Consider the following 15,930-nt stretch of genomic DNA (forward strand, 5'->3'; position numbering starts at 1 on the left):
TGATTGCAGCCATGAAATTAAAAGACGCTTACTCCTTGGAAGCAAAGTTATGAGACCAACCTAGACAGCATATTAAAAAGCAGAGACATTACTTTGTCAACAAAGATCCGTCTAGTCAAGGCTATGGTTTTTCCAGTAGTCATGTATGGATGTGAGAGTTGAACTATAAAGAAAGCTGAGCGCCGGAGAATTGATGCTTTTGAACTGTGGTGTTGGAGAAGACTCTTGAGAGCCCCTTGGACTGCAAGGAGATCCAACCAGTCCATCCTAAAGGAGATCAGTCCTGAGTGTTCATTGGAAGGACTGATGCTGAAGCTGAAACTCCAATACTTTGGCCACCTGATGTGAAGAACTGACTCAATGGAAAAGACCTTGATGCTGGGAAAGATTGAAGGCGGGAGGAGAAGGGGACGACAGAGGATGAGATGGCTGGATGGCATCACCGACTCAATGGACATGAGTTTAAGTAAACTCCGGGAGTTGCTGATGGACAGGGAGGCCTGGCGCACTGCAGTTCAAGGGGTCACAAAGAGTCGGACACAACTGAGCGACTGAACTGAACCCATAAAACAGAATAGGATGCTGCTATATAAAAGGATAAATGTTTCAATGTACTAAAATCCCTCAACTCTTGGCAATATTTATTATCGTTGAAAATGCACATTCCTCTTAAGGCAGAAAAAAAACATTTCCAACATTTAGGTATAGTGACCAATAGAAACACAACTCTAAATGTTGGGGGGGGTGATCAGAACTGTGACTTAAAGATTTTATCCACTGATCTTGCATTTTTTTTATTCATTGATCCTATTCAAATCTTATTTTCATGAACATTCAAATGAGACATTTTAATTATACAAAAGTAGTAAACACTGTGTTTAAGATGTAACAATATTACCAACTTGATCGATAGATTGAATGTCGCTAAGTTGCTTCAGTCGTGTCCGACTCTGTGTGACCCCATAGACGGCAGCCCACCAGGCTCCCCCATCCCTGGGATTCTCCAGGCAAGAACACTGGAGTGGGTTGCCATTTCCTTCTCCAATGCATGAAAGTGAAAAGTGAAAGTGAAGTCGCTCAGTCGTGTCCGACTCTTAGCAACCCCATGGACTGCAGCCTACCAGGCTCCTCCGTCCACGGGATTTTCCAGGCAAGAGTACTGGAGTGGGGTGCCATTGCTGTCTCCAATCCCAATCAAAGTCCAAGCAAGTTATTTTATGAGTATCAACAAGCTGATTCTAAAGTTTATATTAAGGAGAAGAATAAAGGTAAAGGACTGATGCCACCTGACTTCAAGACTTACCTTAAAGCTACAGTCATCAAGACAGTGGGTACTGGTGAAAGTATAAAGCAAACAGGTCAATGGAAGAGAAGAGAGAGCCCAGTAACAGACTTGGATAAATACAGTTAAATGACCTTTGACAAAGGAGCAAAGGCAACACAATGAAGCAAAGACAGTCTCCCCTAACAGCAACATACCAAAAAAAAAAAAAAATCTACCTTATACCCTTCACAAAAATTAATTCACAATGGATCACAGGCCTAATTGTAAAAATTCAGAACTACAAAACTCCTAGAGGATAATGCAGGAGAAAACCTAGATGACATTGGGTATGGTGAAGACTTTTGAGATAATAACACCAGGGACACAATTCATAAAAAAAAAAATTCACAAACTGGACTTAACTAAAATTAAAACTGTGGCTTTCCAAAATAATTAACACACAAGCCACAGATTGGGAGAAAATATTTGAAAAAGACACATCTGATAAAGAACTTTATCCAATATATGCAAAGAACTCTTGAAACCCAAGAGCAAGAAGAAAAAATAATCCAATTAAAAATTAAGTTACAGATCTTAGCAGAGACCTCCACCAGAGAAGATATACAAATGGGAAACAAGAATATAAGAAAATGCTTCACATCATATATACCATCAGGGAAAGGGAAATTAAAACAAGGAGCTACCATGACACACTTAACAGAACATCCAGAATCCAGAACACTGACAACACCCAATGCTGGCAAGGGTTCTGAGGAACAGAAACTCTCATTCACTTTGGGAATGCACAGCGGTACAGCCACACTGGAAGATGGTTTGGCATCCCTTAAAAAAATGAAACAATTAGCATACTGTTAGCAAATGCACTCTTTGGTATTTACCTAAAGGAGTTCAAAACTTATGTCCACACAAAAATCATAATACATATATTTATAGCAGCTTTATTCATAATTGCCAAAATCCAGAAGCAACCAAGATGTCCTTCATTAGGTAAATGGATTAACAAAGCTGCAGTACTTCCAAACAATAGAGAATTTTATTCAGTACAAAAATGAAATGAGCCATCAAACCATGAAAACACATGGAAGAACCTTAAATAAATATTACTAAGTGAAAGAAGCCAATCTGAAAAGGTGACATACTGTATGATTCTAACTTTATGATGTTCTGGAAGGGGCAAAACTATGTAGACAGTGAAAAGATCAGTGCTTGTAGAAGGCAGCGGAGATGAACAGGTAGAGCATAGAGGACGGTTAAGGCGATGAAAATCCACTGTACAATATAATAACGATGGATATATGTCATTACGCATGCATGCTCAGGCACTTCAGCTGCATCTGACTCTCTGCGAGGCTCCTGTGTCCATGGGATTTTCCCGGCAAGAATACTAGAGTGGGTTGCTATGCCCCCCTCCAGGAGATGGTCCTGACCAAGGGACTGAACTTGGTCTCCTGTGCCCCCTGCACTGCAGGTGAGTACCTTATTATTGAGTCATTGGGGAAGCCCCAAATGTCATTATACATTTGTCCAAACACAGAGAAAGTACAATATCAAGAGTGAGCCTGAATCTAAACTATGAACTTTGGGTGATTATGATATTAGTGTACATTTATCTTTGGCAAAAAAAAAAAAAAACCACTTTGATGAGTGATATTGATAATGGAGTATGCTCTGCATGTGTGGGGTCAGGGTTATATGGGAAATTTCTGTACTGCCCTCCCAATTTGGTTTCAAAACCTAAAACAAACAAACAAAAAAAAATGAACTCTTCAATTGAGCTCTTTAAAAACTTTTAAAAGTTTTCATTTCAGTATTATAGATATGCATAAGATGTAAAATAAAGCCACCCTCAACTCATCCAGTCTCATCTTCCAAGGTGATTTTGACCATATATGTTTATATTTTGATTGGCAGCAAAGTCTACATAGGATGCTTACATTTCCATTTCTTGATCTATCATCTGTGGAGTGCCTATTGATTTTGTGCCATGAATGAGAATGAATTAACTCTGAGATACTATCACAATCCAACCAGACTTCCCATTTGTGCTGGTAATATTATCATTATTTGTAGAACTTTAAGCATCTATTTTGATTGATCAACTCTAAGTAGTACTTGTTAACTGTCTACTCGGAGAAGGCAAGGGCACCCCACTCCAGTACTCTTGCCTGGGAAATCCCATGGACGGAGGAGCCTGGTAGGCTGCAGTCCATGGGGTCGCTGAGGGTTGGACACGACTGAGCGACTTCACTTTCACTTTTCACTTTCATGCATTGGAGAAGGAAATGGCAACCCACTCCAGTGTTCTTGCCTGGAGAATCCCAGGGACGGGGGAGCCTGGTGGGCTGCCGTCTGTGGGGTCGCACAGAGTCGGACACGACTGAAGCGACTTAGCAGCAGCAACTGTCTACTATGTGAGATGAGGAAACTTATAAATAGGCAAAATTCAACATAATCAAAGATGAATTCTAAGAAGCATTTACCTTGTTCGTAAAGTAGCTTCATATTCGAATCTTTGCAGGCAACCAGATTGTTGAGCAATGCAACCACACTTTGCATGGTGTTACCCAGAATGTTCTCCTGATGTTCCTGCAACAGAGTACCATTTTCATCATAACTGTACAGAAACAGAGTAACATCATTACATCATAATACAGACAAATGGTCACATGACCGACCTCCCTTCATTCTTTGCACAAGGTTGGGTGATTATCTTTTTCCACTCGGATGGGGCAAAATTCCTCTGTGTTAAGGTCCCATCGTTGAGTCAGGTGAGCTGGGAGGCAGCGTGAACCACTCAGGGCACCAGCATGGTTGCATGCTGTCCCCTGCCCACGCGCTGAGGGACAACCACTCTGCCCTCGGGGCTTCTGATGGGCAACTTCTCTGACTAAAGATCTAGTACGTGGAACTTATGAAACCACACCTGAAAGTGACTTTGAGATCACAAAAGATAAACTTCTTAAAGAAACATTTCTGCAGTTTTGAGAGTCGATTGTTACTGCTTTTTCCTTCCTCACTCTTACACACGGCTGGTGATGTTGAATATGACTCACTGCAGCACTGCTTGAGTGCACTGCACTATACAGGGGCCTGAAAGAGTGAACTCCGCTTTCCCTAACGCTTCACAGCTCATAGCAGGGTGTGACTTTGGTCCAATTTCTCATTGACAAGACACAAAAGATAACTTCTTTCTAACTTTTTAAGGGATCCCAAAGATTTTCTTTTGAAATACTTTTAGAGTCACAGCAGAGTTGTAAAGACAGCATACAGAGTCTCCATACACCCTTCACCCAGTTTCCCCTGTTAGCATAATCCAACCAATGCACGTTGATCGAAACTAAGGTACCACTGGTATGGTGCTAATAACAAAACTAAAGACTATTCAAATGTCACATTTTCTGCTAACATCCTCTTCTGTTCCAGGGTCCAGTCCAGGATCCCATGTTGCACTGAGAATTAAGTCTTTTTTACAACTTTTATTTACAAAGTGCCCACTGTTCTAGGCACTTGGCTTATATCAGTGAATAAAACAGACCAAAATTTTAAAAAAATTTCCAAAAAAGCAGCCCCACCCTTGTGGAATTTACATGTAGCAGTGGGGGAAGACAATAATTACATTCTATGTTAAAGGATGAAACACACTGTAGGAGGAGACAGAACAGGGGACAGCAGTTTGGGGGTGCTGTAGGGGAAGGTTACAACTTTAAACAAAGCAAGTAAGGGACACCTCCTTCAGAAGACGACATATGGACTATACTTTTATTACACTGCCAGGTTCTATTTGCTTGTTCTAGAATAGTCACATCAATGTTCATGCAGCCTGGCATTTTGCATGATGTACTCTGCATATAAGTTAAATAAGTAGGATGACAATATACAGCCTTGACATACTCCTTTTCCGATCTGGAACCAGTCTGTTGTTCCATGTCCAGTTCTAACTGTAGCTTCTTGACCTGCAGACAGATTTCTCAGGAGGCAGATCAGGTGGTCTGGTATTCCCATCTCTTTCAGAATTTTCCACGGTTTGTTGTGATCCACACAGTCAAAGGCTTTGGCATAGGCAATAAAGCAGAAGTAGATGTTTTTCTGGAACTCTCTTGCTTTTTTGATGACCTAGCAGATGTTGGCAAGATGATCTCTGGTTCCTCTGCCTTTTTTGAATCCAGCTTGAACATATGGAAGTTCATGGTTCATGTACTGTTGAAGCCTGGCTTGGAGAATTTTGAGCATTACTTTCCTAGCGTGTGAGATGAGTGCAATTGTGTGGTAGTTTGAATATTCTCTGGCATTGCCTTTCTTTGGGATTGGAATGAAAACGGACCTTTTCCAGTCCTGTGGCCACTTCTGAGCTTTCCAAATTTGCTGGCATATTGAGTACAGCACTATCACAGCATCATCTTTAGGATCTGAAATAGCTCAATTGGAATTCCACGACCTTCACTAGCTTTGTTTGTAGTGATGCTTCCTAAGGCCCAGTTGACTTTGCATTCCAGGATGTCTGGCTCTATGTGAGTGATCACCCCGTGATTATCTGGGTCATGAAGATCTTTTCTGTATAGTTCCTCTGTGTATTCTTGCTACCTTTTCTTAATATCTTCTGCTTCTGTTAGGTCCATACCATTTTGGTCCTTTATTTTGCTCATATTTGCATGAAATGTTCCCTTGGTATCTCTAATTTTCTTGACGAGATCTCTAGTCTTTCCCACTCTATTGTTTTCCTCATTTCTTTGCATTGATTGCTGAGGAAATCGTTCTTATCTCTCCTTACTATTCTTTGGAATTTGGCATTCAAATGCATATACCTTTCTTTTCCTCCTTTGCCTTTAACTTCTCTTCTTTTCTTGGCTATTTGTAAAGCCTCATCAAGCAACCATCTTGCCTTTTTGCATTTCTTTTTCTTGGGGATGGTCTTGATCACAACCTCCTGTACAATGCCTCCGTCCATAGTTCTTCAGGCACACTGTCTATCAGATCTAATCCCTTGAATCTCTTTGTCACTTCCACTGTATAATTGTAAGGGATTTGATTTAGGTCATACCTGAATTGTCTAGTGGTTTTCCCTACTTTCTTCAATTTAAGTCTGAATTTGACAATAAGGCGTTCATGATCTGAGCCACAGTCAGCTCCTGGTCTTGTTTTTGCTGACTGTATAGAGCTTCTCCATCTTTGGCTGCAAAGAATATAACCAATCTGATTTCAGTTTTGACCATCAGGTCATCAATAACCTCAGATACGCAGATGACACCATCCTTACGTCAGAAAGTGAAGAACTAAAGAGCCTCTTGATGAAAGTGAAAGAGGAGAGTGTTGGGTTAAAACTCAACATTCAGAAAACTAAGATCATGGCATCCGGTCCCAACACTTCATGGCAAACGGATGGGGAAACAATGGAAACAGTAAGAGACTTTATTTTGGGGGGCTCCAAAATCACTGCAGATGGTAACTGCAGCCATGAAATTAAAAGACGCTTGCTCCTTGGAAGAAAAGCTATGACCAACCTAGACAGTATATTAGAAAACAGAGACATTACTTTACCAACAAAGGTCTGTCTAGTCAAAGTTATGGTTTTTCCAGTACTCATGTATGCATGTGAGAGTTGGACCATAAAGAAAGCTGAGGACCGAAGAATTGATGCTTTTGAACTGTGGTGTTGGAGAAGACTCTTGAGAGGAGTCTGCAAGGAGATCTTCAAGGAGATCAAACCAGTCCATCCTAAAGGAAATGAGTCCTGAGTATTCTTTGGAAGGACTATGCTGAAGTTAAAAACTCCAGTACTTTGACCACATGATGCAAAGAACCAACTCATTAGAAAAGACCCTGATGCTGGGAAAGATTGAAGTCAGGAGGGGAAGGGGATGACAGAGGATGAGATGGTTGGATGGCATCATCGACGTGATGGACATGAGTTTGAGTAGGCTCCAGGAGGTGGTGATGGACAGGGAAGCCTGATGTGCTGCAGTCCATGGGGTCACAAAGAGTCGGACACAACTGAGCGACTGAACTGAATTGACGTCAGTGTCTCCAGTGTTAGTGGTCTATGAGTGACATCCTCATCTGAATTTAGTATCAGTTTGATGATACCCTTTGTCCTTTCATTTTATTCCACAAACATTTATTGTGCATCTACTATCTACTTCTGGGTGAGATGGTAGAACTCCCTAGTATTTAATAAAAGCAACTGGGATCAGTGTATTTTTACTGGTAAATCTTCAAATATTTTTTTCAAAAACATCTTAGCATCTATACTGATCCAAATTTATGTCCATTTTCCAAGAAAATCATCTAAAATGTCCCAAGTTTTCAAACATACTGTAACAGAATCATACAAAACTCTCTCTCCTATCTTTACCTATCTTCTCTGAGCTGACTGACATCACCTTTTACACTATCTCCTCCCTCTTCTTGATCAGGCTCACCAAAGCCTTGCCTATATTACTGGTCTTTTCAGGGAGCCAGCTTTCCATTTTAGTCAAGAATCTACACTTGTGACTTTGAGTTGGTCACCAGAAATGTACACAATTCCTACTTCCCTTGCCTAGATATGTAGGAGGATGGCCCTTTCCTGCCCACTCATACTTAGAGTTGCCCCAAAGACTGGCTTTGGCCAATTGGACTCATTTGGGCAGAAGTTTTAAAGGCTAGAGATGGCTTCACTGTCCTATCCTTCCTCTGCCTTGTGACCAGTCTGGAGGGAAGATGTGCCAATAGCCCAGGCCTCAGAATGAGGACATTCAGCAGAGCTGCTCAGAGTCCCTTGAGTAACACATGGTTTCAAAAAGCTCACACACACAAAAAAAAATCAACACGTCTTCCCCATCCTGAACCCCCCTCCCACTTCCCTCCCCATACCATCCCTCTGGGTCATCCCAGTACACCAGCCCCAAGCATCCTGTATCCTGCATCAAAGCTGGACTGGCGATTTGTTTCTTATATGATATTATACATGTTACAATGCCATTCTCCCAAATCATCCCACCCTCTCCCTCTCCCACAGAATCCAAAAGACTGTTCTATACATCTATGTCTCTTTTGCTGTCTCGCATACAGGGTTATCATTACCATCTTTCTAAATTCCATATATAGGTGTTTTTCTTTCTGGCTTACTTCACTCTGTATAATCGGCTCCAGTTTCATCCACCTCATTAGAACTGATTCAAATGCATTCTATTTTTAATGGCTGAGTAATACTCCATTGTGTATATGGACCACAGCTTTCTTATCCATTCATCTGCTGATGGACATCTAGGTTGCTTCCCATGGCGGATTCATGTTGATGTATGGCAAAACCAATACAATATTGTAAAGTAATTAGCCTCCAATTAAAATAAATAAATTTTAAAAAAATCAACACAGCATCGGGCTCTAAACTGCAGTCAACAGACATATACATCCCACCAATGGGAGTCACTCTATTTCTTGAGCCTAATCATCTATAAAAGGTCTGCTTTCCAAATATCAATGCCTGGAAAGTTCTATTCTTTAGAAACACAGGTATTAAAGTGGATGTTCATGTTTGACTGTTTCACTGACACCAGTTTAAGAATATTAATGTGGAAGCAATGGGCTACCACCAATTTCATCTAATTATTCTTACAATTGGTTGGAGGGAAAGGGTGATTAATAAGCACCAAGATGACATGACAAGTTATTCATGATAAAGTAGCTAACGACACAAAGGAAACTTATTCTTGTGAAGAATAAAGACAGTAATAAATCTCTTCTTTTGTTTCCATTTGGTAAAATTATACCAGTCCTTGTTCAAAGGCCAGTCTGTTGGAAAATATAGGTCAGTTTTACTAGAGATAAATCCACTGTTCCTTTCATAAACATATTTTTGTGACTATACATGACTTTTCTATGCTCTTGGAAGTATTTTTGGCTTTTTGTAAAGTCAATGCTTCAGTTTTTCCTGGTGTTCAAAAGTGAGAGTCACTTGTTGATAAAGGCATTTTCTTTAAGTACAAAAGCCAACTTTTCAAACCTCCATCACCCCTGAGTACTAAAGAGCCCAGGACCGTACCCCAGCCAATTAAGTCCTGAGACTCTCGGCCTGGAGTTTGCAGTCACTGCAGAAGGAGGGCCTCTGCCAGCCCCACAGTGCTGCATCTGCAGAAGGGCACAAAGGTGCACTCTGCCTATCAAGAGACCCCACTAACCTTATCACTGGAAATGCTCAGGGCACAATATCTGATGCAGAGAACAGAGACCAAAGACCCTATAACCAGACTGAGAGACATGGCTCCTTTTCCATTTCAGGCATTATTCAAAACACTTTAATTTCTTTGCTATTGATTTTTAAACCATTCACAGACCATGAACTTTGTTCGATATAAAACAGGGGCTCTGTTAAAACTATATTCACTTCTTCCTTCTTGTACCTACAAGAATACTTCTTACTTAGTTTGAAAGAGATAAACCATAGAACATAGTGACCGTGCCTGCTCAAGGCAACGACGTGGTTCTCTAGGGGAAATCAGACAGTAACTGCTGTGGCCTGGAACTTAATTTCCCCAAAAAACAATGCTCAAGACATGAGAAGAGCAGATGAGAAGGTGTAAATGTGAATTAAGCACACTTCTATTAATTTCTATCAAGTTGAGCTATTTCACTTCTCTTAGCAACTTAAATAAGATTTGTTACTACAGTTCACAACCACATTCATAGCCCACAGGGGATAAGTTATGCTATGAAAAACACTGTATTTCTTTCAAAGCCAGAGTAGAGAATTATATGAAGGGAGAAGACATCAGGGTAAATATGTGGGGACCCTGAAAGATTAGTGTAAAGAGGAAAGAAACCACAAGTTTGAGTCAAAGACCACAGGCCAGAGATGGAGGGGAGGGATAACGCTGATTAAAGGCTGTGTCTTCATTAGATGTTCCTCTAAGACAGCCCCTCTCCCTAAAAAGAGTCCCACAGCTCACTAACAAAACAAGGGGTCCACACCACTGATGCCCCAACACATGCAGTAAGAGCAGTGTAAGGACAGGGAAACATTTAGTGACCCACAACAGGGCCTCTGGCACGGGGTCAGGGGCCGGGACACCAGCAGCTTCTGTGCTGATGGCGGCAGAGCAGCCACATGAGCCCAAGCATGCACAAGGCAGAAGTGAAAATATGCTGATAAGGGACTACACGCTATAGCCCGTACCTCAAGCCCTCTACCTGTATCATCTCATTTAATCCTCACCAAAACTCCGAAGTGACTACAAATCTCCCCTTCTCACAGATAAGGGCTCTGAGGTTAAGGAGGAGAAGTGTCACTCACCAAAGATCACCGAGCTTCTTGATGGTGAGGCTGGGATTCAATCTAGGAGATGGAAGGTGACCCTTTACCACCAAGCAATGCTGCCGAGTGACAACACTGACGGAGCAGGAGGGCGGAGCGCAGGACCTCAGGGTCCCTCGGCAGCCCACCCCAGGTTAACCAACACGACAAGAGGGCCAGGGACATAAAGGACTCTGGAGCAGGGGGCAGGAGGGCGGAGCGCAGGACCTCAGGGTCCCTCGGCAGCCCACCCCAGGTTAACCAACACGACATGAGGGCCAGGGACGTAAAGGACTCTGGAGCAGGGGGCAGGAGGGCACAGCGCAGGACCTCAGGGTCCCTCGGCAGCCCACCCCAGGTTAACCAACACGACATGAGGGCCAGGGACGTAAAGGACTCTGGAGCAGGGGGCAGGAGGGCGGAGCGCAGGACCTCAGGGTCCCTCGGCAGCCCACCCCAGGTTAACCAACACGACAAGAGGGCCAGGGACATAAAGGACTCTGGAGCAGGGGGCAGGAGGGCAGAGCGCAGGACCTCAGGGTCCCTCGGCAGCCCACCCCAGGTTAACCAACACAAGAGGGCCAGGGACGTAAAGGACTCTGGAGCAGGGGGCGGAAAGAGGAGAGAAAGGCTGCTTTGAAGCTGCTTTTCTAACACTGCCCTCTAACTTCTCCGGCTACAATATGCCCAGCGCTGTGTTACCACCACTGGGACCTCCTGGCTTCAAAAGATCCCTTAATATGGACGGCCTATCATGAGATATGCAACCCGGAAAGCAAGATGTAGGTATTTGGCAACTACAGGACAGAAGAATGAGCGTACCACACCCAAGAATGAGGTTACACAGTGGCCCCACAGTCGACAGTCACAGGACTGAGACACTCAGCCTCAGCATTGGCTGAGGGGCAAGAATGGAAGCTGAGCTCACGGGAGAAGGAGAAGCCTGCACTACCCTCCCACAAAGACACCCAAGACGATCCTACTGCACTTGAGGATTATGATGAAAATCGTCGACCCCTCCGTCCAGAACCCAATAAGGAGAGCTGACCTAATTTGTGTGCCCAACACCATCGTGTACGGACATTTAATAAACAGGGCACTTGAGAGTTCTAATAAAACATAGCGTTTGCCAGTAGAGATAATTAGAATTGAAGCCGCAAAATTCTAGTGTTTGGCAACATAGATGAAACAACTTCATTAAGATGTACAGCTTCAGCAAATGAAAGGCAGGAGAGCACTGGACCCTGAAGAATCAGCCTTCTTGAAACTAATTGCTTCAGTGCTTAAAGAGGACAGCTCTGTAACACCAAGGGCACAGCAAGGAAATGCCGCTGGAAAGCAATCAGCCTTCCCAAAGTGCTCTCACTTGTAAACACAGCGTTAGACTCCATTCCAGCATATGAAGGTGGAAGTAGCACTGGAAGACTTCAGATGAAAATGCTGGGCTGGGGTCTCAACAGTCAAGGTAGGAGATACCTCTAATGATCAACAGTAACAATGAACCATAGTCACTCTCTTCTGCCCTTGGTGTGGGCTGGAACTCAAAAGACAACGTACCAGAAGACAAGAACCAATCCTGCGAGGTTAGGAAGGAGCCACTGAAAGAATGAGAAGTAGAAGCACACGCAAATGACACACACGTGACATCCACCATCTCTCTGAAATGAACGCACAGCATATCCCATTCAGCGCACATGTTCGGATGACATTTCAGGGTGGGGTGGGGGGCGGGCTTATGTTGCTGTCCCACCTGTCCCTGGACTGTGCAGGCACTTGCACTTGGTACAGAGGTGTCGCCACAGGACACAGGGTGGCATCAACCCACGATCCTTTTCATATCTTCTCCTGCATGGCCAGACTCCTAGAGATCTGGAGCCTGCAGAGGAGCCTGCATCATGGAACCGTATACACTACCATATGTAACATAGACAGCCAGAGGGAATTCGCTGTATGACTCACGGAGCTGAAACCCGGAGCTCTGTGACAAGCTGGAGGGCTGGGGTGGGAGGAGATTCAAGAGGGAGGGGACATAAGTATACCTGTGGCTGATTCATGGTGAGGGATGGCAGAAACCAACACAATATTTGTAACGTAATTGCCCTCCAATTAAAAAGTTTAAAAACTTTTTTTGGAAAAAGGGGCCTGCAGAGCACCCAAACAACACTGAGTCACGTGTGGGGAGGACACTTTCATATTTCTGAGCTTTCCTCAAGGCTGTTTCACCAGCAGTGCTAACTCGATGGAATCTAAACTGAGCTGGCTCCTTTGCCCTTACTCTTCCTCTTTTCTGTTTTCCATTTTAATGAACCCTCCAATCTGCCCGGCTACCCAGCCATGCATCTTCGAATCACCAGAGACGACTGCCTCTACTCTTGTCTCCCACATCCAACCAGCCACAGCGGCCCCCTGGTTTTCCCAGAGCCCCTCTTCAATCTGCTTTCCAACCCCACTGCCATCTCTTAATGTGTCTCTATCCCTGGCCTCACTGTCCTGATGGCTGACAGCCGCTGCTTTTGAAAGCGGCAGAGAGTCATTTCCCCTCCCCGGGCTGACATCTGGGGCCGAGGGGTCTGGGGAGTGAGTGCGCCAGAGGTTACAGTAGGTCCAGGACGGAGGGAGAGCCAGTGATTCCCACAGTCCAGTTTGTTCAAAGTCCCGGCGGGATCCCAAGGCCTGAGAGTGGGAGAAAACCACAAGAACCAGGAGATGACAGAGCAAGGCAGATCCAAGGCCTTGGGCACAGAGTAATTTAAAATGAACTCACTCATGTACCTCATAAATATGTGTGAGTATTAGTCGCTCAGTTGTGTCTGACTCTTTGGGACCCCATGGACTGTAGACTGCGCCAGGCTCTTCTGTCCATAGAATTTTCCCTCATACATATACACATGGGATTTCCTGGGAAGAAAGGACAGGATTTGGGGGTCCAAAGTGGGCCTGTCTGGGGTGTGAGGGAGCTGGTGCTGGGCCTCTGCTTTGCCAGCTGTAAAGCAGTCACCCAGCTCCTCTCTGCCCTGTGGTCAGGGTTTCGCGGGACTTAGCAGGCTCCGAAGAGACTCGGTGGGGTCGGGGGAGGGGACCTGGAAAGGGTCTTCTTCCATCTGTAGACAAAACCATATGGGGCTCTCGGCCTAAGAGTCTGGAGGCATAAAATTAACTCCCTTCTTTTAGTTGGCTCTCCCTCCATCTTTCTGGTTAGGGACATGAGAGAGAAGAGCTTCAGATGCATTTTAAATGTGACTGACAGGTACGGTGGAGGCCCTCTAGCAGTAAATACAAGTTATTATTAGTGATGCGTTCCAGCTAGCGCAGACAGGGGTCTGGGTCAACTGGAGCCATCTGTCAATCGGTGTGCCCACGCGGCTCGAGGGTCCTGGTCTGTGTAACACCCTGGCAGTGCGCTGCGGACGCCCTTCCAGCAGGTGAACACGTCACTTAGTTTCCACGGCCATGCCCTCTCACATTATTTAGGCTTCCAGCAGGAAGATTCCGTCCTCTGGGCTCCCAGTAGGGCCCAAGGCCTCAAGGCAGATGTAGTGGGCCAGGGCCGATGCTGTTCAGGCAGGAGAACCCCGGCCACGGAGCCAAAGACAAGAGGCCAGGACCATGCCCCCAGGGATGGATCGTGTCCCCTTTGTGTGTCTGCCTGCAGTGTTGACAGACAGGCCCCTCCTGACCCACAACATGCTCGCTAAGCTAACTGCAGGCTGGCAGCAGGGGGACAGAGGAGAAAGAAAAAACACAAGTGTGCGTCCAGACACAAAACCCTTCCTGCCTTCTTCTAGCATCCCTGCCACAGTCCAAAGTGAAAACAACAATAATGGTAATAAAAAACAATAATAAAGGTTTGGCAAACAGATTTATTCTTTAAAATTCAGGCCAGATGTCATCTGCTGTGGCTGGGGGGGCGGTGGGCAGGGGAGGCCACCTTTCTTGTGTATTTCCACCACCATCCTGTGCCTGCCTTCATCACAACACCTGCCACAACCCCCTGAGCCCTCTGGGGGCAGAACTGGGACTTTTAGCCAGGTTTCCAGAGCCAAGGTATGGTGGCTGGTATGCAGAGGCCTCTGGTAAATTACGGAAGTGCTCCATCTTGCTTATATGATGAACACAGCTGGGGAAGTGATATATGGCTTGTGGGATGCTCCTTCGAGAAATGAACTTGTCAGCAACTAGAAACCGCCTTCAATCAAACAATCAATACATATTTATGGAGCACCTAAAATTTGCTATTTAATGGTGTGAAACAGAACTATACAAGGATAAAAAATGATCTCTCTCAAAATGTTTTCAATCAGTATCTTATTTACTTTTGAATAATGTTTGCAATAAGGGAAACATTCAGATCTTTTGACTTCAAATGAAATTCATAAGAATCTCTCACACTCGCATCCAAATGGAAAATGTACACTCTGAAATTTTGAAAGACCTTGACACAGTTTTAATAGGACCCTCCATTAAAGGTAACTGCTCACCAATAGAAATAAGTGTCCCATTTGAAAGAAAGAAAATATTACATAAGGCAAAAATGAATGAAAAGATCAGCACACAGAATTATCAAAAGACAATTTTCAACTATAGATCTCTTGACTGTGGGAGTTTTCCATGTGTTGGTACTCATAGATCCTGTCTCAAAGTAGTACTAGTGAGTCCTACAGGAAAAAGAAATTAGTGGGAATTGACTGGAAGCTTATTTAAACCTACAGTTTTGAGGCACATGAAGGAACAATGCAATAAGCAAAAAGAAAACTGAGCTTAAAAAAAAAAAAAAAAAAAGAGCTTCTTGGCCTGCCCCATTATTCACCAGCTGGCAAACCTGGAACAAAGCAAGAATCTTACTACCAGACTTTGGAAGAATCTTAAGAGAATCTTCTAGGTCAATCATTTGATTTTAAACATAAAGAAAGAGAAGCCCTGCGAAAAGAACAGAGGAACAGAGCCTGGACTGAAACTCAGAAGTGCATCCTCCTTTTCCATTACCTCGTTTTGCCCTCACCACTTGAAAAATCAAACCAGGGAACGGATGAGGAAGATGTGGTACATATACTACTCAGCCATAGAAAAGAATGAAATCATGTCATTTGCAGCAACATGGATGCAACCAGAGATCATCATACTAAGTGAAGAAGTCAGAGACAGACAAATATATCACTTATTTATAGAATCTAAAATATGACACAAATGAACCTACCTATGAAACAGATTCTCAGACACAGATGACAGACTTGTAGCTGCCAGGGGCTGGGGAGGCACAGAGGGAGAGTTTGGAGTTAGCATATGCAAACTATTTATATAGACTAGAGAAACAACAAGGCCCATAAAGTAGGTACAGCACAGGGAACTATATTCAATGTCCTTGAATTGAATTCAATTC

General features: G+C 43.9%; 1 protein-coding gene across 18 annotated transcripts in view; it reads right to left on the reverse strand.

The window, feature by feature from the left end:
• The window catches only part of ULK4 (unc-51 like kinase 4), a 509,803-nt gene that overhangs the window by 232,168 nt on the left and 261,705 nt on the right, over nt 1-15,930 (reverse strand). For 12 of the 18 annotated variants that reach the window (XM_055558092.1, XM_055558086.1, XM_055558091.1 and 9 more), the window contains one exon: nt 3,766-3,871. The exons of 2 other annotated variants lie outside the window; for them this stretch is intronic. In XM_055558092.1, coding sequence (XP_055414067.1) covers nt 3,766-3,871 — 106 coding nt within the window. Of the gene's footprint in view, nt 1-1,827; nt 2,108-3,765; nt 3,872-6,389; nt 6,456-14,587; nt 14,740-15,930 lie in introns of those variants that run through there. 4 more of the 18 variants (XM_055558094.1, XR_008706191.1, XM_055558100.1 and 1 more) reach the window with 4 other exon arrangements.

This window comes from Bubalus kerabau, chromosome 20 (genome assembly GCF_029407905.1).
Source record: "Bubalus kerabau isolate K-KA32 ecotype Philippines breed swamp buffalo chromosome 20, PCC_UOA_SB_1v2, whole genome shotgun sequence".
In the NCBI taxonomy this organism is placed as follows: domain Eukaryota; kingdom Metazoa; phylum Chordata; class Mammalia; order Artiodactyla; family Bovidae; genus Bubalus; species Bubalus kerabau.